Here is a 26,438-nt window from a genome sequence, read left to right on the forward strand (position 1 = left end):
GTGGGTGATCGTGCAGATGCTTTAAAACTTCGACTCGGGTCTTTTCGGGTACAAAAATCTGGCTTCCTTTCCAAAATAATCCATCTCTGGACTCTAGAGGGATATTGGGAGGTTTTGAAGATTCAGAAGACGCTCCTCTAAGTAATGATATAAGATCGGCATGTAATAGCAGAAAGCTGTTTTCTGGAAGAATGGTGTCAGGGGTAGAGGTGTCCTTTGGGTTGTCAAACATTCGGGACAGAGCATCTGGCTTGACATTCTTTGATCCAGGACGATAGGTGATGTGGAAACAGAAACGGGAGAAGAAGAGAGCCCAGCGGGCCTGTCGAGGTTTCAATCGTTTAGCAGTTCTTAAATATTCTAAGTTTTTATGGTCCGTATAAATTAGCACGGGATGTGCAGCACCTTCCAACAGGTATCTCCACTCTTCTAATGCGGCCTTGATGGCCAATAATTCACGATCACCTACGTCGTAATTTCTCTCCGCAGGGGAGAGTTTTCGGGAGAAGAAGCCCACCGGGTGTACTAAGTCCTTGTTCCCAAGTCGTTGAGATATCACAGCCCCTACAGCGACTTCAGAAGCATCCACCTCAAGGAGAAAAGGTAGAACCGGGTTGGGGTGACTGAGGATCGGAGCAGAAGTGAAGAGTCCCTTCAAGGTGTCAAAGGCCTTCTGAGCCTCGGGGGTTCCAGTGGAAACGGAAATTTTGTCTGGTAAGCTGTGTAATGGGAGCAACGATGGAAGAAAAACCTTTAATAAAGCGTCTATAGAAATTTGCGAATCCTATAAATCTTTGTACCCCCTTTTTATCTAGAGGTACTGGCCAGTCCAGAATGGCAGACACTTTCTTTGGGTCCATCTCGATTCCCGTCGGGGAGATCACCAGACCCAGGAACTGAATGGTGTGTAGCTCAAATTCGCATTTTTCTGCCTTTGCGTATAAGCCATGCAGGCGGAGCCGGTTTAAAACTCTGCAGACATGCTCCCGATGTTTGTCTAACGAGCCAGAGAAAACCAGTATATCATCCAGGTAGACGATGACGAAGATGTCTAAAAAGTCTCTAAACACGTCGTTGACAAAATGCTGAAAGGTAGCGGGAGCGTTGCATAACCCAAAAGGCATGACGAGGTACTCGAAGTGGCCATACCGAGTGCGAAAGGCAGTTTTCCACTCATCACCGTCTCTGATGCGAATTAAATTATAAGCCCCCCTCAGATCCAGCTTGGTGAAGATAGTGGCGGATCTTAGTTTTTGAAATAATTCAGGTATTAGGGGCAACGGGTATCGTTTTTTAACCGTGATGTTGTTGAGTTCCCGATAGTCGATGCATGGGCAAAGGGTCTGATCCTTTTTGGCAACAAAAAATATTCCAGCACCCGCCGGTGAGGTGAGCGGCAGAATGAACCCCTTGTTTAGGTTTTCGTCAATATAAATTTTCAGAGCATCTTGTTCTTTCTCGGATAATGGAAAGATGCGCCCAAAAGGGATCTCAGCCCCAGGAAGCAGTTCTATCGGGCAGTCATAAGGACGGTGAGGTGGTAGGGAGTCGGCCCCCTTTTTGCTGAACACATCGAGGAACTCGTGATAATGTTCCGGGACGGACTGGAGCAAACTGGGATCGGTGTTCAGGCATAGCAGAGTGGGAGAAAAGCTAGGTACTTTAGGTAAGCAATATTCTTGACAGTAACGGGAAGGAAATCGTAAAGTTCCAGAGGACCAATCAACCTGAGGGTTATGAATCCGGAGCCAGGGAATGCCAAGAATCACAGGGAATAGAGGAGAGGAGATCACATCCAAAATTAATAATTCTTTATGATCAGCGGAAGTAGTTGCAGGGAGAGGAAGGGTTTCTTGTGTTACTTGTCCTGATTTAATGTGGGATCCATCAGCTAGAAAAACGGAAAGTCTGAAGTTCTTTCTTCGAAGAGGAATATTGTGTAGGTTGGCAAAGGCAGCATCAATGAAGCAGCTGCAGGCCCCGGAGTCAATAATTGCGTTGACCGGAATCGTTCTTCCTTGGAGCTGTAAAGACAGAGAGAGAGCAAGGTGGGTTGTATTGACTGGGAGAGCGGAAACGTTGAGAGAAACGGCACTTACGCATCTTGATGGGGCAGTTGGCGACATAATGACCGGGCTCACCGCAGTATAGGCATAGATTCAGTTGACGACGGCGTGCTCGTTCTTCTGGAGGCAATGTGGGCCGCATGACTCCAAGTTGCATAGGCTCAGAAGTATCTGGAGGAGAGCTGGCAGGACTTGGGCAGACAGGTGGTTGATATCGGGATGCAGGCATGGGTGCTTTGGTAGTGACCCAAACTGGACGACTCAGATGAGAAGAACGTTCAGCCCGTCGTTCTCGTAGACGTCGATCAATCTGAATAGCCTTGTCGATCAAATCTTCTAAGGTATCAGGAACCCCGATGCGAGCCAATTCATCTTTTAAGGCCTCTGAAAGTCCCAGGCGGAACTGGTGTCGCAGAGCTGCGCTGTTCCACTGGGTGTCCGCACTCCAGCGGCGAAAGTCCGTGACATAATCCTCCACTGCTCGGCGGCCTTGTTGAAGTGCGAGCAGGGCAGCCTCCGCAGTGGTAGTCCGCTGAGGATCATCATACATTTGTGCCATGACCCGAAAGAAAGCTAGTAAAGTCTCTGTGTTGGTGCCATTTTCTTACAATAATCGGTGTGCCCAGGCTAGGGGCTCTCCTTGAAGAAGAGAAACCACAAATCCCACTTTAGTGGCTTCTAGGGAAAAAGTCCTTGGTTGAAGGGCAAAATATAATTGACAGGCATTACGGAAATCCCGGAATTTGGAACGATCCCCGGTGAATCGCTCAGGCATCGGAACTCTGGGTTCGGGCGGTAGCATTACTACGGATGGAGCAGCGGCCGATGGAGATGATCTGGCAGCGGATGTAGGAGCTGCGTCTCCGGATAGGTTCTGTATTTGACCTTCCAGTCGCATGTAGCCGTCCTGTAGGTTCTTTACAGCTTGTGTGAGAGATGCGAGGTGTTTACAAATCTCCTCCATGGCCGGGGCCACTCCTGAAGGCTCTGTCATGGCTGTCTGATACTGTTATGTATCACGTACCTGGTAGCCAGAGCCCGATGGTAGGAGGAGGCCTCTCTTACAGCTCCGGCTCGTGAGCTGCCGGATTGGGGACAGCAGACTCAGGAGCCTGGCGGGGTAGGAGTGCCGGCGTGCTGGGTAGGTGAAGCAGGTGCTGACTTCCTCTGGAAGGGTAGGCTGGAAGATGATTAGATCAATGACAGCAGACGGAAGCAGAGTCAGGTAAGCCGGGTCACAACAGATGGTTCAGGTAATCAGATGCAGCAGGCAGAAGAGTAATCAGGGTACAAGCAGGAAGGTCTGGCAACGGTAGGTCAATCTGAAGAGGTGGTCAATGGAAGCCGGGGTCAGGATCGGAGCGGTACGGATGGTCAAACAAGCCGGGTCACAAAGTTCAATCAGAAGTTCAATCAGGTAAACAGGTTCTCAGGTTCAAGTTCAATCAGGGACTGCAGATCAGACAGCAACTTGCAGGAAGCAAGGACTGAGCTTTTAAAGGCGTTTTGGCGCCAAGGAGGGTTCACGTGCACACGCGCGCTCCCGCTGCGCATGTGCGCGCGCCACTGACACACGCGCACGTCCCGCTGATGCACGCCGCTGTCTCAGCCCAATGCTGGGCTGACGATTTTGGAAGGTAAGTCCCTGACAGGGGGTACATCAATGTAACGTGAATTGTGCCCATTAATGTAGCTTGATCTGTGCCCATCAATGAACCGTGACCAGTGACCATCAATGAACCGTAACCAGTGCCCATCAATGAACCGTAACCAGTGCCCAATCAATGAACTGTAACCAGTGCCCATTAAGGCATAGGTATGATACAGACATCATATCTATGCCTCCAATTACTCCCCCCCCCAATCCAGCACATCTATGCTCGTCTTATTCCCCTCCCCACTTCTTCCCAGCACACAATGCCTTCAGCACACTGTCATATTTACCATTCTCCTGCAGCCACGAGGGTGCACACTGAGGGCGGACTGAGAGGGTTTGAGCCTGCCCACTTAGGACTGCCTTGTAGAGACATTTACCGGGCGTCTCTTACTCTTTTATGAAAAGGCACTCTATGTGCCTGTGTGGGCAGGGATGTCTGGCAGGTGGAAGGTGGAGAGGGGCGGTCTCGGGCGACTCTTACACTTCTATGGAAGTGCTTGCTATGTGAATGTGTGGGCGGGGATGTCCGGCGGGTGGGAGGGGATGTCCGGCAGGTGGGAGGGCGGAGAGGGGCGGTCTCGGGCGTCTTACAATTCTATGGAAGTGCGCTCTATGTGCCTGTGTGGGCGGGGATGTCTGGCAGGTGGGAGGGCAGAGAGGGGCGGTCCTGGGCGTCTTACACTTCTATGGAAGTGCACTCTATGTGCCTGTGTGGGCGGGGATGTATGGCAGGAGGGAGGTGGAGAGGGGCGGTCCCGGGCATCTCTTATACTTCTATGGAAGTGCACGCTATGTGAATGTGTGGGCAGGGATGTCCAGCGGGTGGGAGGGGATGTTCGGCAGGTGGGAGGGCGGAGAGGGGCGCTCCCGGGCGTCCTACACTTCTATGGAAGTGTACTCTATGTGCCTGTGTGGGCGGGGATGTCTGGCAGGAGGGAGGTGGAGAGGGGCGGTCCCGGGCAGCTGACTGCTCGTATTGAAATGGCCACGCTGAGAGGCTCGTAGCGTAGCGGGGGGCACTGTCCATACTCGCCCTGCAAATTTTTTCACTCGCCAAATGCGAGCAGGCGAGCGCAAATTTTGAGGGCTGATACAGTGTTGTAAATCCAAGCATTTAATTTATAGAAACCATGTAAAACCAAGTATAAAAACAAGCCAGCAAAAGACACTTGCATGCAAGTTGTTGTTCTCCAAGAGACAGCAGCCACAGACATCAGTGCATGCAACAAACTTCACACAACATGTTTTGTTTAAGAGGACATCTTTAGGGGTTGAGACTGAAAGCCAGAATGTACATATGCTGGTATCCACTCCTCATCCTGCAGTCTGATCCCATTCTATTACTCCCATTAAAAGTACTTACTGACTTGCTGAGAAATAAGTACATAATACAGTATATAATTAAAACAAACATATAAAAGAAGGCTTTGGTGCTGCGGATCATCGCATAACCCAAACCAAGATATCACTATTACACTGTCAGAAACCGTGAATTAGACCGAGACAGAAGTACAGTTAAATCACACTTGTTTAATAATAAAAGTAAATAGAACAAACGTAGTCCAAACTTAGCCAAATTTCAGGAACTGGAAAAAATAGTCAGTCATTGTATTCCTCTAGACATTTGCATTTTGATTTTATAAATGGCCTTATATGTTTTTATATACTGTATATGTATATGGATGTGTATAATTGTTATGCATATGTATGTACTGTATATGAGGGTTATATATTACTGTTAGGCCTCGTACACACGACCGGACATGTCCGCTGACACTGGTCCGCCGACCAGTGTCAGCGGACAGATCCGATCGTGTGTACAGGCTAGCGGACAGATTTCCAGCGGACAAATGTTTCTTAGCATGCTAAGAAACATGTCCGCTGGGAAGCTGTCCGGCGGACATGTCCGCTGGTTAGTACGTCTAACCAGCGGACAGAAATCCTGCGCATGCGTCAAATTGATTCGACGCATGCGTGGAAGCATTGAACTTGCGCGATAGAGAACGTCGGTGTCGTCTACGTCACCGCTTTCTCTGTCCGCGCGGATTTTGGTTTGATGGTGTGTACAGCCATCAGACCGAAATCTCCCAGTGGACATGTCCGCTCGTCTGTACGGGGCCTTACAGTATGTTGACGCAGTTATAGATCATTTAATGCCAGTTAGGATGTTAGAAATATGCAAGGACACACTGCCCCCTTTTTCCCATGTTAACTATAGGTTTTTAGATTTGAATTGCACACTGTGTCATCTTTTGATCTATATTAATTGGACAGTGTATGGGCTTTCAAGCTTGAGTTGCACACCATTTTTGTGTGCCATAGCCAATGTCTGCTGGTGTGTGAGATACAATTGTCAGATACTGTTCCTCCATTTGTGTCCTGGCTGCCAGAGGGAAAGGAGAAGTGCTTTTATATGGCCCCAGACCAATACACGCTGAGTACAATATATCTCTGTTTTTAAGGTTTATTCTTTAGCAGAGGCGGCTCTAGGCTTTGTGAGGACTTAGGCAAAATTTAGACACGAGGCCCCACTCATGCCCATAATGAATAAAGTTGGTAACGGTGAGCGGTGTGGGCTGAAGAAGCAGCCCAGCTGCTTTAGGGCCCTGCATGGACTTGCGGCCTGCCCGGTGTGCCCTATGGCTTCCCGCACAGCTTTTACAGGTGGCACCTGGAGCCTGTTGGTTAGTCCAGTGATCGAGCAGAGGCAAATTAGGTGGCCGTAAGGCTCCTGTGAGAGCGAAGCCTTAAGCGGCCACCTAATTAGAGAGCCGCCTCTGTTCTTTAGTAAGCTTTTAATTATCAATATAATCAGTATATTAAGTGGAACCCTATGCCGTTTTTTTTTTTTTGGGCATGGGGTTCCACTTAAAATCCATACCAGACCTGAAGGGTCCACGTCATTTTTTACTTTCGTTTTTTTTTTTTCAATAGCCAGGTGCTGGTAATTGCAAACGTGAGTCAATTTAAATGTTACTCCTTTTTTTTCTTTAGAAATTGTATTTCTGTCATATAGGGCAGGGGAATGGCCTTATCCTTGCATAACTCTAAAACCCTGTACACACGATCGGATATCTGATGGAATCTAATCCGATGGATTTTTTTTTAAGCTGACTTTCATCAGTCTTGCCTACACACCATCAGTCAAAAATCCGATCGTGTCAAAACGCGGTGATGTACAGCACTATGACGAGCCGAAAACAATGAAGTTCAATGCTTCCAAGCATGCGTCGACTTGATTCTGAGCATGCGTGGATTTTTGACCGATGGAGTTCCATACAGACGATCGGATTTTTCTATTGTTTTTTTATCCATAGGAAAAATTTAAAACATGTTCACTATTTTTTTACACCAATGGAAATAAAACCGATGGGGCCCACACACGATCGGTTTGTCCGATGAAAACAGTCCATCGGTCTGACCTATCAGCCCGAGATCCGCTCTGTCATCCCCATGATCTGTAACTATCCCGATCTGCAATAATGGGCACTGATAAGGCACTGGTGTTACTGCACTGGTGGGCACTGATAAGGCACTGGTCTCACCGCACTAATGGGCACTCATAATCTGCACTGGTGGTCCCTGACATGTGGCACTGGTGATCTCTGACATGCAGCACTGGTGGTCCCTGACATGCGCCACTGGTGGTCCCTGACATGCGCAACTGGTGGTCCCTGACATTCAGCACCGGTGGTCCCTGACATTCAGCACCGGTGGTCCCTGACATTCAGCACCGGTGGTCCCTGAGATTCGGCACTGGTAGTGGTCCCTGAGATTAGGCACTGGTAGTGGTCCCTGACATTTGGCTCTGGTGGTCCCTGACATTCCACTCTGGTGGTCCCTGACATTTGGCTCTGGTGGTCCCTGACATTTGGCTCTGGTGGTCCTGACATTTGGCTCAGGTGGTCCCTGACATTCGACTCTGACAGCCAGTATGATGCTTGTGACTAAAGCATCTTAGTCAGAGCCTCACCTGCTGTGAACATAAAAAAAAATGTAAAAAAAACGTTTGACTTAAAGGAACTTAGCTCGGCAACCTGAGGTCACTGGTCACAATTTGGGCCTCCTATCATCTATGGTTCCAGAGATACAGGTCTCCTTGCACGGCCTGTCAGAAGCTACATACAAAACAAAAAAACTGTTTAAATACAAGCTGGCACACTTTGCTGCAGACTGAGAGCTCACAGTGCCTCTCCACACTTCTTGTCAGAAGCACTGAACTTAATGAACAGCTTGGAGACTTGGACCAATAGTAAAGCACCATTGGCCCAAGCTGTCCAATAAAAATGCTGCAGTGGAGTCACGGCTCTTACTGCAGTGTCATAGAAGGGGGCATGTGTCTAAAAGATAAATGCTCCCTTCCAGCCCTCTTAACTACAAGGAAAAAACATTGGTTTATGGGCATAAGATTTACCCACAATCCCATGTTTTTCTCACACAGTTAAGAGGGAGAATGAGAATCTGCTGCTGCTGCTGAAAAGGTACACGCTAAATCATATATTATTATGCCATATGTTATAAGATAATAATTTATTTTTTAAAGGTTAAGCCACCTGCTTTAGTACAGTTTTTGAAAATATAGTAAATTACCTCAAAAATAGTATATAATTAATTATTTGTATATTACTTACTTATAGTAATTAACCCCCGTGCCACCCAGGCCAATTCTGACACTTCTCTCCTACATGTAAAAATCATATTTTTTTGCTAGAAAATTACTCAGAACCCCTAAACATTATGGGCCAGATTCACAGAGATCTGCGTATCTCTGTGTGGGCGTAGCGCATCTCATATGCGCTACGCCAACATAACATAGAGATGTAATTCAAAGTAGGCTGGTAGTGGGCGTGTTGTATTATAATGAATCGTGACCCCATGTAAATGAAGCGCCGTACGAATGGTGCATGCGCGCGCATGCTCAGAATCACGTCGAATTTACGCCCTAAGATACGCCGGCTCAATGGCAACGACGTGAACATAACCTACACCCAGCCCCATTCACGTACGACTTACGTAAACAACGTAAAAATATACGCTTGTTCTGACATCCATACTTTGCATTACCTGCGCCTCATATAGCAGGGGTAACTTTACGCCGGACGTAAGCCTGTGAATCTGGCCCTATATATATTGTTTTAGCAACGCATTTTTTTTGGAAAGAAACTTTCATGAATAACTAAAAAAAAAAACACACTAAAGTCAGTCTGATTTTTTTGTATACTATGAAAGATGATATTACGCCTAGTAAATAAATACCTATCATATCATGCTTTAAAATTGCACACACTTGTGGAATGGTGCCAAACTTCAGTACTTAAAAACCTCTATAGGCAACTCTTTCATTTTTTTTTTACAGGTTACTAGACGTGCACTAATTTCGTTTTCGTCCGAAAAATAAATGTATTTAGTTACTCCCGAAATTTGTTTTTATTTATTTTCTTTTGTTAAAAAATTAATTTGTCCAAAAATCTGAAAGAATTAAGGTCGAATCTGTCATTGAAAGCTTATGGTGTCTGTCAAACGTTTTAAGGAGATTCGACGAAGCAGCTAAACTGTACGACGCCGCAATCGTACATTTCCGGTCGAATGTTCGGCCTACAAGCTATAGAAGAATTCTAATGTTTTATGACTAGTAATAATTATATTTATAAATTATTATTACGAGTCAACCAACATTTGAATTCTTCTATAGCCTATGGGCCGAGAACTTGGCCCGGAAATGTACGATTGCGGTGTCGTACAGTTTAGCTGCTTGTAGAATCTTCTTAGAACTTTTGACAGACACCATAAGCCTTCAAAGACAGATTCAACGTTTGTATGTTTTTCGCCACTTTGTCGAATCTTCGTCGTTCATGTCGAATGTTCTACTCCAATACTGTCTCTATAATGTCGAATCTTTTCTCTCTATGTTAAATCTTTCCTCTCTATGTAGAATAATCTTGGACTAATAGAGTTAAGGTTAGGCACATTCGACCACAGGTTCGATAGACACAGATTGCTATTGTCAGCATCATGTCGAATCTCCTATCTATATCAAACTGTTGTAGCAATGAAAACGGAAATAAAGCATTTTTTTATGTCGGATCTTTCAGATTCTGTGCGTACATTTTCGTTTTTTAAAACGATAACGAAAATACTTGAAATGTGGGCGAAAATGCATTCGGACGAAAACGAATGCACATGTCTACAGGTTACATGTTTAGAGCGAGAGCAATAATTCTAGCACTAGACCTTCTCTGTAACTCTAATGTTTGTGGCATATGTAACCTGTGTGTATCTGGGTCTGATGCTAGCCAGTGCTTTACCAGTCACTGTCCTCACTACACGTCCCTGGTGTTTACCACTTCTGTCTAGTAACATCAGGGCCGTCTATAAGGCAAGGCAAAAGGGGCAGCTGCCCTGGGCCCTGTCATTGTTGTGGGGCCCAAAGCAGCTGCCCCATACTTGCCAACTATACTGGTTTGAATTCCCTTGTCCCTTGAAGTTTTAGTCCTTTGTTGTGTCCCGATATCTCAGTGTAAAGTGCTGCTACTAATGCTGCCAAGCTCTGCCCTATTGTTGTGTACAGATTACTCACCTGCAGACCCTGTGTTTACTTGTAAATAACCGTCATTCATATGTAAATAGCTTAGGCCGGCAGCATTCATATGTAAATAAAGGCGACATTCGTATGTATATCATGCCGCTCTGCAGTGAAGAAATCACCTGCTGTAACTTCTAGCAACTAATCAGTGAGTCGTAAAGTGTGCTGTAACTTCTAGAAACCAGTAAGTAAGTGGTAATGATATGCTGTATCCTCTGGCAAACAATCACAATACCTGCCTGATCTGATACAGTAAACTGATTTTAAGTCTAGCCGATATTTATTGTATGTCTCAGAACAGGTGGAGAGCAAAATTTCATGGGGGGGGGGGGGGGGGGGGGCAAGAAATGTTTTGCCCAGGGTCCAATCAACATTAAAGACGGCCCTGAGTAACATAAGAAAACGAAGGATGGGCAACATCTTCCAAATCATTGTCTACCAGGAAAACCATTTAAAGTCAGCATTTCCTATAGCCCAGTTTTGTCTTTGTTATCAGTCCAGCACATGATTCTAATTCCCTGTACACATGAGTGGAATTTCCAGCGGAAAAAAGTTTTTCCGACGGAATTCTGCTCAAGCTTGGATCGCATACAAAAGTTCTCTGAACTTTCGAGCGTTAAGTACGCAGTGATGTACAACACTATGATGAGGTGAGAAAAACGAGGCCTCCTAACATGTGTCAAATTGTTTCCGAGCATGCATGTTTTTTTTCCTGTCAGAATTCCATACAGACGAACACATTTTCTGATAGGAATTTTTTCCGTCGGAAAAATAGAGAACCTGCTCTCTATCTAAGTCCATTAGAAATTCCAACAGAAAAAGTCAGATGGGGCATATACATGGTCGGAATATCCAACGAAAAGCTCCCATCTGACTTTTTCCATCGGAAATTCCAACCGTGTGTACGCGGGATAACAATTGTGATTTGAGTGTCAAAGACAAGCCCCATATTCATAAAGCAATGACTGATTCTTCAAACTCCATTTCCATTACTTAAAATTTTCCCACTCCTGACAACCTATTATAAGATCCATCACATTTATAAAGGACATTCATTGCCCACATCCACCCATTTGTTCCCATTTATAAAGTGGTAATTGATGTATTTCCCCACACCAATCATTTTTAAAACATTCTCCGTTTTTGAATGGCGAGTCCTAGATTAGTTTGGGGACCCATGACCCTGGATTGCTTTCTTATACCTGTACGCACTTGTTTCACATTAAACAAATCTAGGGATTATGGGCCTAATCCTCAAAAACCCGGCGCAACGTAACTTTTGGCATTTAAGTTACACCGCCGCAAAATCTCTACCTAAGTGCCCGATCCACAAAGCACTTACCTAGAAATTTTGAGCGGTGTAACTTAAATCCGTGCAAGGCGTTCCTAATTTAATGGGGCGAGTCCCATTTAAATTAGGCGCGCTCCCGCGCCGGACGTACTGCGCATGCTCCCGACGTCATTTTCCTGACGTGCTTTGCGCGGTTTTACGTTGCGCCGGGTTTTGAGAATCGTGACGGGCGTAAAAAAAAAACAAACGAGTTGCGGCGGGAAAATAAAAAAGACAGCGACGCGGGATAGAAGGGTCTACTTTTACAAGGTGTAAACAGTTTAGGCCTTGTAAAAGCAGCCCTAATATTGCGACGGCAAACTAATACTTACGGAGAAAAAACTAAGCTGAAAAGCTTCGTGGATCTCCGTAAGTGCTAATTTGCATACCCGAAGCGGCATTTCGACGAGAAATGCCCCCAGCGGCGGCTGCGGTACTGCATCCTAAGATCCGACAGTGTAAGTCCCTTACACATGTCGGATCTTCTGTCTATCTATGTGAAACTGATTCTGTGGATCAGTTCCATAGATAGAAACAGGGATACGACGGCGTATCAGTAGATACGCCGGCGTATCCCTTTTGTGGATTACCCCCTTTGTTCTTATTTTGTGAAGACTTTTAACACTCTCCATCCACCTCCAAAGCATATTATGAGTACGGTAACTTAAATCAAAGGGTAAATTGCAAAACTAATTCCTGTAAACATATTTTTAATAAAATGTTCCAAGGACATCTTTTACAATGACTTTATACACTTTTTACAGATTATTGAAAAAGATATTCTGAATGAAAAGCTAAAATGTTTACACTTGAATCAAGGTTAATGTAGTGATGTTTTGTTTTTTAGCTCAACAGCTTCCACGGAAGAAACATGAAAGCCAGGCGGAAAGCAGCTTATCCGTTAATACAGTAGATTCTGGAGACAGAAAGACAGAAACATATGACCAAGGTTAGTCATCTCTTAAAAACATTAATGGTAACAATAGTAAGGGTAAAGATGCCAGGGGCATAATTACACGATATGAGCACTTCTAATTTATTTTGCTTGAAAGGAAGCTGAAGGAGTATATAACTGGAGGTTTTTCACAGATAAGTGCATGTTCCTACTGAATGGTTACAAGTGGCTATGACCACATGAAAGCAATATCTGTAGCAGAAAGGCAGTATTTCTTGTTATAGGCCAAGCATTTTGAACAGCATTGTTTTTTCTTCCAAACTGCATACAGAAATTTAAAGTACAATAAATCACCTTTCACATAACATTATTGATTGCTGAATTTTGTGTCTCGTCTGTAAATTTCCTGCAGCTTTTGTTTTAAACATTTGGGGAATTGAAGTGTAAGGCCGTGTGTACGTGGCATAACAATTGTGATTTGAGTGTCAAATGGTCGGTCCAAACCGATGAAAACGGCCTTAAGTCCAGTTTCATCGGTCAAAACCGACCATGTTTATGGCCCATTGGTCCGTTGTCCTTCGGTTCAAAATTTTAAAACATGCTTTAAAATCGAACCGATGCCCAATCGGTCAAAACCGATGGTTAGTACAGAAAGCATCGGTTCAAAACCCGCGCATGCTCAGAATCAAGTCGACGCATGCTTGGAAGCATTGAACTTCGTTTTATTCAGCACGTCGTGTGTTTGACGTCACCGCGTTTTAACCCGATCGGTTTTTGGAACGATGGTGTGTACGCACATCAGACCATCAGGCCACTTCAGCGGTGAACCGATGGAAATGCCCCGTCGGACCATTCTCATCGGTTTGGAACGACCGTGTGTACGCGGCCTAAGGTGTAATTAATACTTATCTCCCTGGCTGCATTGAAGAGCTTTGGTGTTTTCAGAATGAAACCTCGGGCAGCACTTATCACAGCATACTTCCCCGAACCCTGCCCTGCATGCTGATCATAGTAGTTGGCCCCATAGACTTCCCAAGGTGGTCTGCCCATCAATGAAGAGTATGGAAGTGTGATGGGAGAAGGGTAAGTGAAAGAAAGCCAAATTGCCAAGTGCCTCAGTCTAACAATTGTAGTAAGTGCATACATTTAAATTACAACTCAAGTGCTGTAAAGAACTTTCAAGTATAAGTGTAAACACAGTGGGCCAGATTCACAAAGAGATACGACGGCGGATCTCCTGATCCGCCGTCGTATCTCTGAGATCCGACGGTCGGATCTATGCGACTGATTCATAAGAATCAGTTCCGCATAGATCTCCCTTAGATCCGACTGGTGTAAGTGACTTACACCGTCGGATCTTAGGCTGCAATCTCCCGCCGGCCGCTAGGTGTCGCCTCGGTCTTTTACGCGTCGGATATGCAAATGAGGAGAACCGCCAATTCAGAAACGAACGCCCGCCCGTCGCTTTTTTTTTACGTCGTTTGTGTTCGGCTTTTTCCGGCGGATAGTTACCCCTGCTATATGAGGGGTAGCTAATGTTAAGTATGGCCGTCGTTCCCGCGCCGAGTTTCAAATTTTTACGTCGTTTGCGTAAGTCGGTCTGGAATACAGATGGCCGCAATTGACGTTGCCGCCGAAAACAATGACGTCCTAGCGACGTCATTTGGAGCATGCGCACTGGGAAATTTCGCCGGCGGCCCATGAGCAGTTAAATCGGCGCGGGAACGCGCCTGATTTAAATTGTACACTCCCCCTAGCCGCGGAATTTGAATTCCGCTGGGGGAGTTACGATCCGACGATGCAATTTTCGAGGTAAGTGCTGCTATATGAGGCGTATCCTATGTTAAGTATGGCTGTCGTTCCCGCGTCGAATTTTGAATTTTTTACGTTGTTTGCGTAAGTCGTTCCGCGAATAGGGCTTTGCGTAGAATGACGTTCACGTCGTAAGCATTGGCTTGTTGCGGGTTAATTTCGATCATGCGCACTGGGATACCACCACGGACGGCGCATGCGCAGTTCAGAAAAAACGTCATTAACGTCGGGTCATGAAAAATTACCTTAAAACACGCCCACATCTTTAACATTTGAATTCCGCGCCCTTACGCCGGCAGAATTACGCTACGCCGCCGTAACTTTAGAGGCAAGTGCTTTGTGAATACAGCACTTGCCTCTCAAAGTTGCGGCGGCGTAGCGTTATTACGATCCGCTACACCGGAATAAAAATATGATCCGCTACGTGGATCTGCCCCAGTGTCTTCCACACAGAGAAACAAAGATACAGACAAATAATTATCAATGATTCTTTAGGAGTACCTTGATCTATCACCCCAGACTATTATATCTACATTGAGCTGTTATACCCTGACAGAAGGCTTATTTATTTATTTTTTTCACATAATGCCAATTTGAAGCATTGCAGCAAAAACTGACAGATCAGATTTACAGCCAAGAAATGAAGCTGACTCTTCTTCATCGAAATGTGGAGAACATTTCCTCTAGTCTGAACAACATGCACAGAACACTTTATTCCTTGGAGGAGAAGATCAATGATGCTGATAAAGGGACAAATCTGCAATCACTCCTCAAAGGTAAAAATATACCACATTGTAAGATGCTGGCCTGTGTCCTAGAAGGCTTTTATGTGCACTTGGAACCAATTGGCAGGGGTGCATGTAAAAACATGTATCTAAGGGTTTAGGCGCATGTAAAAGAGGTACATGTACCCAAGTGATTAAGTGCAGGCAGACATGAGATCTGGCCATTTTCAGTGAGTGGTCCACAACGCTACCAGCCAACCGCTGTCCATGTAAATTAAGTTTACCCACTACTAACAGCTTATCAGGTGAGCTGGTTGTGATCTTTTTAGAGCCGGTTCACACTGGGGCGGCACGACTTCAGGGGCGACTCGGCAAGTCGTCCTGAAGACAACTTCAGAGGCGACTTGCAAAATGACTTCTGTATAGAAGTTAATGCAAGTCGCCCTGAGTAGCCCCCGAAGTCATACAAGAACCTTTTTCTAAGTCGGAGCGACTTGCGTCGCTCCTATTAGAACGGTTCTGGTGAATAGAATGGGACGCGACTTGTCAAGTGGCTGAGTCGTCAGGTGAGTCGCCCCAGTGTGAAGCGGCTCTTAGTGTGCAAATAACACTAAGCTCTGTGATCCATTTCAGACATCAAACAATTAAAATTTCTACTCCAAGATACTTTCGTAACTGATACATTGCACATTCCTGTTGCTCCTCATCCCCACAGTCTTTGTGTCCCTATAAGTTTGAGGAATCAGCAATGTCCAGCATGATAAAGAATTAAGCCACGGCTTAGCTGAATTAATTTTAGAATGATCAGAACCTATATCAAGCCCTAACGTTATATATTGGAGCATAATCTCCTTCTCTCTTGACCCTTTTTAGTAGGACCAGAAATATATAGAACATGAATTTAAATATGTTTTTGATTTTAGTAAGGATTTGTAATGTCTAACCACAATTATGGATTGCACTTAAAGGTTTAGCTGAAAGTGAAATATAACTGCACATATCAAGAGGGAAGGACTTGTTACTACAACAAACTGGGCTTTTACAGTAATCCCATGAAGTCATCTACTGTATATCTGTCTTACAAAATGCAATATATTTCACATTATATCTTTTAATTTCAGACCCAATGGCCAAAACCCTTACGGAGCTCATCAAAAATATTGTTAAAGATCAGTTTACCATTTTGCAAATGGACATGAAAGAAACTATTGCCCAGATCTACAAAAGTATGTCTGAAACATCTCTTGAAGTTGAAAAAATCAAGGAATCCGTAAAACATTTAAATAACACAATAACTTCTGCTCATCAAAAGTGTGCAGAAGAAGAGGAAAACAAGGCAAGCAATGAAGATGTATTGGAACTAAAGAATCGAATAGAGCATATAAAAAATACTGCTTTTATTTGTACCTCCTCCTTTAAAGAGATGGAAGAAAAGCATACTACTCTGGAAGAAGACTTAAACCATGAGAAAACTAGGAACAGAGATTATTTTGAAACTCTCAACAATACACTGAGCAAAATGAAGGAAATTCATGATCAGTTATTGACTGAAGAACATGCTAAAGAACAAAGTGTACTGCCACCAAATAACTCCAATGATGATAATGTAACAGAATATATTTTGGCTCTACAAGAGAGGATGAAAAAACAGAATATAATGATGCTTCAACTCTATGATGATATTTATGCACAAGACAGCAAAATCAATAACCTTACCATTACTTTGGATCTTCAGAAACAATCAATCGAAAAGGAATGTGAAGACAAATTTTCAACCTGTAAAAATTACCTTCAGAAACAGTTAAAGGACACTGAAAACAATATGCATGTTCTAAACAAAACAGTCTCTGATGTTGTCATTCCCTTGGATAATAAAATTGATAAGATGAATGAGCAGATTAACGATCTATGTTATGACATGGAAACACTTCAACCTTTGATTGAAAAAGGGGCTCCGTTTAGCATGACAACTGATTTTGACCACAAAAAAGATGTAAGTGAAGTTAATAAGCAGATTCAAAACATTACAGAGTTTCTGAATACCCTGAATTCAATAGTACACAATCTTACGAAAGGTCAAGAAGAACTTCAAATCAAAGCTGAAGATCACAAAGAACTCTTTGAAAGGCACTTTAACGAATGCATCATGGAAGTTGAAGATGGCCTTAATAATACCATGGACATAATGAATGATGCTTTTGACTCTATCCATGATGAATTTGTGAAAAAGTCAGAGATTTCTGATATGCAAAGCAAAGCTGAACTTTCCACTAATGCTACTATTGAGAAACTTGAAAGTGCTGTGTTAGCCATCTCAATGCTGAATGAAACTCTGCAAAACCTGACTGCTGCACCTAGAATCCATAAAGATGACAACACATCTGTAAATGATACTGTTGTTTCAAGTCAAGATGATAGCGGCATGTCCCCTTATTTTCTTGACTTGTCACAGAAGATAAATAATTTACAGTCTAGATTGCTTCAGTGTCAAATAAACATTACTCATATCGAGGAAAAAGTAGAAATTTCTGTTACTAATGTGCAGAACTGTGAATCTCGGGTACAAACTATAGAATCCCAAGTAAATATGATCCTGGCAAATCCTACCACTTTACCAAAAGCAAAAACTTTTGAAGTTCTTACCAATCAAAAAAATGTCCAGCAGGAAGTATATTCTAGAATCAAAGCTCTTGAATTTAAATCCGTCCGGCTTTCAACAAGCCTACCGCAGCTGAATAAAACTGCAAATGAGGCAAAATTCCTATGTCAAACTGTATTCCTCACGGTTAAGAAAGTCAATGAAAGTGTGCCGAAACTAGTTAAAGCAGCTCAGCCAAACATAGCAAGTTTACAGAGAGGCTTTGAGGAGCTCATAAATTCATTAATACAGATGAAGATGTCGACTGTTTTGTCAAACTTAACTGGTTATGTAGATAAATCCCTAACTGATATCACAACCAATATGGCCAAACTTCAAAAACAGATGAAGGCTCCTGTGAAGAAAGCACCTGTCCCGAAGAAGCCTGTCAATGCCACAATTTCTGTTATTGGGCGAAGCCAACGAAATTCTGATATTACAGATCAAGGTGAGTTTTTCTTGTTAACAGCATAAGCTTTAATTTTGTAGATCTAATAGAGAGGTAGGCAGTTATTTGAGTGGAAATTAATTCAGAAATCTGCTGTAAATCCTTCTCATAGGTGCACTAATTTTAGTATGAAAATCATCATCATCTTAATTCATGTTTCCCCAAAGCAATTTTTCAATATGTACAATATAATGAGAAAAAAGTATTGGAGCTTCCATTGCCAACAAATAGAAAAGCATTTGCTCTCTAGGGGTTTTTAAAAGGGTTGTAAAGGTTTAATTTTTTAAATAACAAACATACCATATTACCTTCAAGAGGGTTAGCTTGCGGGCGCGCTCCCGTGTGATACACTCGGCGGCCAGAGCCGCTGAGTGTATCACTCGGCCCTGTACCCGGCGCGCCGCGTCATTCTAGCTAACTGCCCATGTGGTGTGTTTTTTTTTAATTGTGACAGCGGTTGTAGGGAGAAGATCCCTGTCCCACTGTCACAATGGGGGCTGGGGGGGGGGGGGGTTGAGGACTCTGCTCAGTTAGTAACATGATGCACCTTAAATATGGGTGGAACATGTTACAAAAGGTAAATAGCCTTTAAACATGTCACCAGAAAAAGAGGTGAGGGAAAAATCCTTAAATGGGTTCTAGGTATGAGGTTTGGAATAAAGATGAATTCAGTCCAAACTTTTTTTTTCACAAGAAAGAATTCAGTCCAAACTTTGACTGCTCAGCTAATTGGCAGGCTAAATGTGATGTTGGCCCACCACCTGCCTGCCAAGCCTACATTTAACAGTAATATTACTACTGTTGCTAAATGTGACAGACATGCAGCTGTCAACCAGAGATTCCCAGATGACAGCTTTTTGTCAACAATGGAGTGGGGATAGTAGCTGACATCACTGGTCATTTGGCCATAATTGTTCTGTAACATCAGCCTCCATATCCTTCCCATTGCTTAAAAAACAGCTTTCAGCCAAGAGTCTGTCCAGATTTCAATAAGCCCTCTGTCTGCAGGTCCCTACATCCACTGGCCAGATGTGTAGGGAACAGATCCCTGTCCTAATCAACATGTGGAACAGGTGCTTTGCTAGGAGGCTCTCCCTGGCAAGGTACCCTTCCCATGTTGAGGGTATGTGGCCTGGTATAGTTAAGGGGGTACGCTCATCCCACCCTTTTCTGGCCAGCCAGGTTTCATGATGAGTTTGGTATGGATTTTAGGGGTCACCCTATGCAATTACTTTTTTTTTTTTGCATGAAGTACTTCCCTTAAAATAGATTTTTGAGAAAAGCAACAGTAATTTTTTGTCTTGTTCCCAATTAGAATCCATAAAAGTCTTTCATAACAGATACCCATCAAGGACAAGGGTTCTGACAATAATTTTGGGAGGACCCCATAATTTTTGGTATTTTATGCTGTAGGATGTACTATAGCATAAATTATATTTGAGAAAGAAGAAACATTTGATTGCAATTTACCTTTTTCTGTCAGCTTTTATGTCTGTAGAAAATAGTATGGGTACTTCCCAAAGGTCCCCCAAAAAGACATACCAGACTCTTAATGTATTTTGGAGAGCGGGGGCTATGTTTTTTTTTTGTTTTTGTTTTAAAAATAATACCAAGCTGACAGGAAAATGTCCTTTACCGGCAATTTAAATGGTATGGTTGTTTTTTTTTTCATATGCATTTTACTGCACATTAGTGCATGTCTCCCAGGACAGTGCGCCCAATGTCATTTGTTTCACAAACTCTTACCTATTAAGCCTCGTACACATGCTCGGTTTACTCTGCAAGAACCAGCAAGAAAACTGCAGGCAGAGCTTTCTTGCCGAGTATATCGTGCGTGTGTACGAGGCTTTCAGGTTTTTCGTCAAGAAAACTGCCTAAAATCTCGACGAGAAAAATAGACAACCTGCTCTCTATTTTCTCATCGTAATTCTCGGCAGTGTTTTCCTGCCGAGAAACCCAAGAGTGTGTATAATTACCTGTCACCGTGGAAACCCACGCATGCTCAAAATGACTTTGACGCAGGCGCGGTAGCTTCCTAGGCATAGGTAGGGTGCAGCAAGATGGCGGCGACGGCATCGAATGTGACAAGCGAATGCTTGTCACTGCGTTCTTGCCATTCAAAAGAACAGTGGCTCTTTTGAATGGAGTGTCCGTACACTCGGGCGGCAAGAGATTCTTGCCAAGAATCTCGTCAGGAAAAAACAGATTCTGGCCCATGTGTACAGGGCTTCAGTCCTAAAAATGGTCATGATTCATTCTGGTGACAGCTGTCTAAGGATCAACATCAATGTATTTGGTATGCAAATACAACCTGCATTTGACATAAGTTTGACATACAGTACTTCTGAATTTGTTCAAAATTTATTGACAGGTGCACTTAACGTGCAGTTGACCTCTTCCTCACCTGCATTTCACCTATTTCAAACTGATTTTGAAATTCCATAGATTTGTATGGAGGGAAAAGCAGTCCTTACATGAACAAAGGCCAACAACACAGACCCCCATAGGAAAATTCCAAACACTTTTTTGATAGTTCCTCAAACTTTTTTCTGTTGGGTCCCCAGAATAAGGTGTGAAGGCAAATCTCCCAAACAAAACACAGACACAAATACATTTCAGGTTTAAAGACTTTAAAAAAGGTTTGGCTATACATACACAAGCAGTTTACTGTATGCAATGCAGCCCAAGCTGTAGTTTAAAACTAATTATGATGGTGTCTTTCTTGGCAGATGACTACTCCAGCTGCAGCAGCTCTCCTTGCTTTAATGGTGGTACTTGCATCAATGACCTGAAAGGTTTCGTGTGTGCCTGCCGACATCCTTTTGGAGGACTGAACTGTAGCATAAAGATGACAGATGACAACACTGCATCACTAGGCAAGTCATGTTGTGTGTTTTGTCAACTATGTACCTCAATTCAGTAAAACTAGAATACTTTATGCGACTATATACAATACATTTGATCATTGCAAAAGGCATAACGGCACATAATACAGGGCACAAGTAGGAAATTAGGTTAAAGTTGTACTTTCCTAAGCCCTGTGAGTAAGCATAGTGAAAAATATTATTTTTGTAGTCTCTAAGATTCAGAAAAAAAGAATTGGTTTGCTCCCTTACCCAATAACTGGAGACTGGGAGCAGGCTGAATGCCATAAATAGACTATTTGATATCTTTCAGGTAGCACCAATATTACAGATAGATCTGAAGCAAAATGTAGAATAATAAAATAAGTGCAGGTAGCTTAAAGGTACATTGGCAAATAAGCAGGTTAAAGAGAGGTAATTTCCTGGTTGGTTGACTGTAAGTAGGCTGGGAGAGGTTCTATAGGTGGTCTGTAGGGAGGGGTGAGGTGAGTGCAGAAAGATCTTTGGACATCTTCTGCTTGTTTCCTAAAAAAGCAAACAACATGAGTGAGTAAAAGCATATTTTAATATATATTTGTGTGGCTGCTGGCACCAATATGACAGATTGGTTGCCGAGGAAGGTGTCCTCTTTGATGCATTCATGCAGTGGGTTTGACATGATCCTACATGCCTCATCTAATGTATTTACAGTGTTTTAATGAGAAAAATGCAGGGTTTCCATCCCTTTAGAAGAAGTGATTAACCCCTGAGACATCTCAGGTGTGACTTTTTTGTTCAGTAGGAAAAAAACGATGGCGCTGCTGTAGCCAAACCAGTTATGCAGCGGGGTTGATATGAGGGATGAAAAGGGGGAAGCCGTTGGGCAGAAACAGAGAGGAGCGCTGTGGCTGGGGAACCTTAACAGCGTGTAACACTGTAGAGCTGTGGCTTCTCTGTGTCATTGGCTTGCTCTGCAATCTACTCTAAGATGAGGTGATGATAGCACTCCATAAGGGGGCGTGGTTATGCATTTCTGAGCTCCACCCCTGTGTCAAACCGTTTTTCAATCCTTGGGTTTTAAATTGTGTCGTCCACATCTTTTGATGTGGTTATCATATAGATTTGGCACTATTTCCAAGGTTCCCTTCTTGCAAAGACTGATGGTGAGATGGTGAAATGGTGAAAAGAGAAAGTACGCAAAAATAAAATGTTTCACTTATGTAGCACTTCCCCAGAAGGAGCTGCTGGTTTGATTTGGGTCTACGCTCTGGCTATCAACCCCTGAAATTGTCTCAAACCCTACCTTGGCACAACTGGTATCAGTAAGGATTGTGGACCCCAATGGTTGTTGGGGAGCACAATATTTTATCACACCACAATAAATATGTAAACAAATTGTTACCTTGTGTTGCACTGGTCCCCCAGTAAGACAGACGGACTGCACACAGATTTAACTTAACCAATGGAACTTTACTGGGTAAGCCTAAAAGCAAAGGAACAAAGGTAAGACGACAGTGGACTGCTTACAGGGCCCTGTAAGAGTCAGAAATATTAGTAACAAATAAATGCAAGTTAAATTATAATTATGATTTATGAGGACCTATGTAAGTGCACAGCAAAGAGATTCCTTCAGCAAGATGTTCACACTGAAGCACCTCTCAGCCAGGCCTTACCCAGTTCTCTCTGATAACAATGCTGTTCAGCTTAATATAATCAATTGCTTAGTTAAAGAGTAAATAAATAGATATTAACAGTCTACTTTACCTATCAGGCAGTCTTTAAATAATACAGGCCGTTCTCAAAAAATTAGCATATTGTGATAAAGTTCATTATTTTCTGTAATGTACTGATAAACATTAGACTTTCATATATTTTAGATTCATTACACACAACTGAAGTAGTTCAAGCCTTTTTATTGTTTTAATATTGATGATTTTGGCATACAGCTCATGAAAACCCAAAATTCCTATCTCCAAAAATTAGCATATAATGAAAAGGTTCTCTAAACGAGCTCTTAACCTAATCATCTGAATCAAATAATTAACTCTAAACACCTGCAAAAGATTCCTGAGGCTTTTAAAAACTCCCAGCCTGGTTCATTACTCCAAACAGCAATCATGGGTAAGACTGCCGACCTGACTGCTGTCCAGAAGGCCATCATTGACACCCTCAAGCAAGAGGGTAAGACACAGAAAGAAATTTCTGAACGAATAGGCTGTTCCCAGAGTGCTGTATCAAGGCACCTCAGTGGGAAGTCTGTGGGAAGGAAAAAGTGTGGCAGAAAATGCTGCACAACGAGAAGAGGTGACCGGACCCTGAGGAAGATTGTGGAGAAGGACCGATTCCAGACCTTGGGGGACCTGCGGAAGCAGTGGACTGAGTCTGGAGTAGAAACATCCAGAGCCACCGTGTACAGGCGTGTGCAGGAAATGGGCTACAGGTGCCGCATTCCCCAGGTCAAGCCACTTTTGAACCAGAAACAGCAGCAGAAGCGCCTGACCTGGGCTACAGAGAAGCAACACTGGACTGTTGCTCAGTGGTCCAAAGTACTTTTTTCGGATGAAAGCAAATTTTGCATGTCATTTGGTAATCAAGGTGCCAGAGTCTGGAGGAAGACTGGGGAGAGGGAAATGCCAAAATGCCTGAAGTCCAGTGTCAAGTACCCACAGTCAGTGATGGTCTGGGGTGCCATGTCAGCTGCTGGTGTTGGTCCACTGTGTTTTATCAAGGGCAGGGTGAATGCAGCTAGATATCAGAAGATTTTGGAGCACTTCATGCTTCCATCTGCTGAAAAGCTTTATGGAGATGAAGATTTCATTTTTCAGCACGACCTGGCACCTGCTCACAGTGCCAAAACCACTGGTAAATGGTTTACTGACCATGGTATTACTGTGCTCAATTGGCCTGCCAACTCTCCTGACCTGAACCCCATAGAGAATCTGTGGGATATTGGGAAGACCCAACACTCTGGATGAGCTTAAGGCCGCTACCGAAGCATCCTGGGCTTCCATAACACCTCAGCAGTGCCACAGGCTGATTGCCTCCATGCCACGCCACATTGAAGCAGTCATTTCTGCAAAAGGATTTCTGACCAAGTATTGAGTGCATAACTGAACATAATTATTTGAAGGTTGACTTTTTTTTAATTAAAAACACTTTTCTTTTATTGGTCGGATGAAATATGCTAATTTTTGGAGATAGGAATTTTGGGTTTTCATGAGCTGTATGCCAAAATCATGAATATTAAAACAATAAAAAGGCTTGAACTACTTCAGTTGTGTGTAATGAATCTAAAATATATGAAAGTCTAATGTTTATCAGTACATTACAGAAAATAATGAACTTTATCACAATATGCTAATTTTTTGAGAACGACCTGTATACTCCACTAAGGTAGTTTGGTTGACCAGACCAAACGTTAATATGATCGTTCTTAATTGTTCACACGTGTTTTAGTTGCATGCATTGGTGCACTATGGTTAATTTGTAATCCAAAACGGGGAACCAATAACTGATAAAAGAAACCAGGTAGTAAAACCGCAATGGCAAGTCTAACGATCCCCCCTCCTGCAATACAGTCAGTATGTTAGGGCAGGTGCCCGTCTCATCTGCAAACTCTGATCCGCAGTCCTTCCGGCACCGACAGTCTCTGGTCCTCAACAGGTCACTGTTACACTGGGACACCGTCCGATCACAGCGTCAGAGATCCTCTGTCCAATGATGGCGATCCGCACAGGCGTGGATAGGCCTCAAGACTCTGGCCTAGATTTCTGGAGAGACACCTCACACAGGCGTCCTCCTGGGTTGAAGAGGCGGTCCAGAGAGAGTGTGCCAAACATGTCCTCCTCCCCCAGTAGGCTGTGCGGAGTGCAAAGCATTCTGGGATTGCACAGTTGCTGTCTGGGTATAGTAGTTTATCAACTAACCAGGGCAATTGAGTCTCTCTCCCTGTACTCCGTTTCCCAACATTCCTTGCTGTACCAGTGCAAAACTGAATAGAGGGTGGCTATTCAACAATTGGCCACCGGAGGGAGCGAGTTCCTTCAAAAATCTGCAAATGGTAGTCCTTGAATCACATAGAAAGTGATACCTTGCTACACACTCCCCCCCCACTCAAAAATATTTGGTCCTCCAAAGATAGTAACAGTTCATAACCTGGTACATGCTTTCTTGATACACGTAGAGAAACTTAGGTTAATGCATACATGACAGTAAACTATTTGCATTTTCATAAGAGGAGCCCAAACTCAGGCAGCTCATATTATAACACAAAGTTAACAGAGGAACCTCCCACCAATTGTCACAGGAAGGGGGGTTGTTCTGTCCACAGGCCACCTGTACTGGTACGGCCCTACCAGATGTGCCAGGGGGTGAGTCAGGGTTGCCCTCCACTAAATTTACAGTGGGTGGACCAGACATATCAACTGTCCTTCTGGAGATGAATACCTCCTCTTCAGAGCATTCACCCAGTTGGCTGTAAGTCAGTTTTTTAGGAGGGTGAAGGCTCTTCTCTCTTTTTCTCCTTGTTCAGGCACACAAAGTCCCACTTCTTCTGAAGCAACTACTTCTCCTTCTGGAACTTCTTCTGGAGCTTCTGCGTCTTATTCTGGAACTTCTTCTCCTGGAGTTTCTTCTCCTTCTTCTGGAACTTCTTCTTCTTCCTCTGAGGCATCTGCTTCTTCTGGAACTTCTTCTGGAACTTCTTCTTCCTCTGAGGCATCTTCTTCTTCTGGAACTTCTTCAGAAAGATATGAAGTTTCTTCAGAGTCCCCCATTGACAGGGAATTCCAAGTCCTCAGAGAGCATAGCACGAGGCACAAACTCAGGAGCCTCTGGCCGGAGGGCCCCATTGTCAGTCATCTCAGGAGGAGATAGAGAAGGGCCGGTTGCCTCTTGGTTTTAAGACAGCCATAGCCAATCTGGTTCTATCCCTTCTTCTTCTTCTGAGTCTTCATCCTCCTTATCTTGAGGAGATGACTGGGATCTGGTGACTGGCTGTGACTCTTCAGAGGTTAAGGGGGTCACCTGTGGATCTGACATGGGAGGCAGGTGGACTGATTTAGAGAGAGGCAATAAATGATTCCGGTGCCATGTCTTTAGTGGTCCGGTGCTCCCTTTCCGGCCTAACCTGGTATACTGGGAGACCCAATAGCTGCTTGCAGATAACATATGGCTGAGATTTCCAGCGATCTGACAACTTGTGCTTTCCAGGAATGCCCAAATTCCTCAGCAATACTCTATCCCCTGGCTGCAAGTCTTGTATTTTGAACTTCGAGTCATAGTTCCGTTTATTTCTCAGTCCTCTTTGGTCTGATATGGCTTGGGCTTTTTCATAGGCTGTTTTCAGACTTCAGTCGATCCACATATCCCTTGTGTGAAGTGGCTGAAGTATGGTCAAGGAAGATGCCAAAGGCCAGATCCACTGGAAGCCGAGCTTCTCT

The 26,438-nt window shown here is 43.8% G+C and overlaps 1 protein-coding gene across 1 annotated transcript in view; it reads left to right on the forward strand.

The window, feature by feature from the left end:
* The window catches only part of MMRN1 (multimerin 1), a 211,405-nt gene that overhangs the window by 151,614 nt on the left and 33,353 nt on the right, over positions 1-26,438 (forward strand). Inside the window, exons 4-7 of the mRNA XM_040327875.1 lie at positions 12,484-12,585; positions 14,943-15,119; positions 16,190-18,154; positions 20,884-21,030. Coding sequence (XP_040183809.1) covers positions 12,484-12,585; positions 14,943-15,119; positions 16,190-18,154; positions 20,884-21,030 — 2,391 coding nt within the window. The remainder of the gene's footprint in view (positions 1-12,483; positions 12,586-14,942; positions 15,120-16,189; positions 18,155-20,883; positions 21,031-26,438) is intronic.

This window comes from Rana temporaria, chromosome 1, assembly GCF_905171775.1.
Source record: "Rana temporaria chromosome 1, aRanTem1.1, whole genome shotgun sequence".
Classification (NCBI taxonomy): Eukaryota; Metazoa; Chordata; class Amphibia; order Anura; family Ranidae; genus Rana; species Rana temporaria.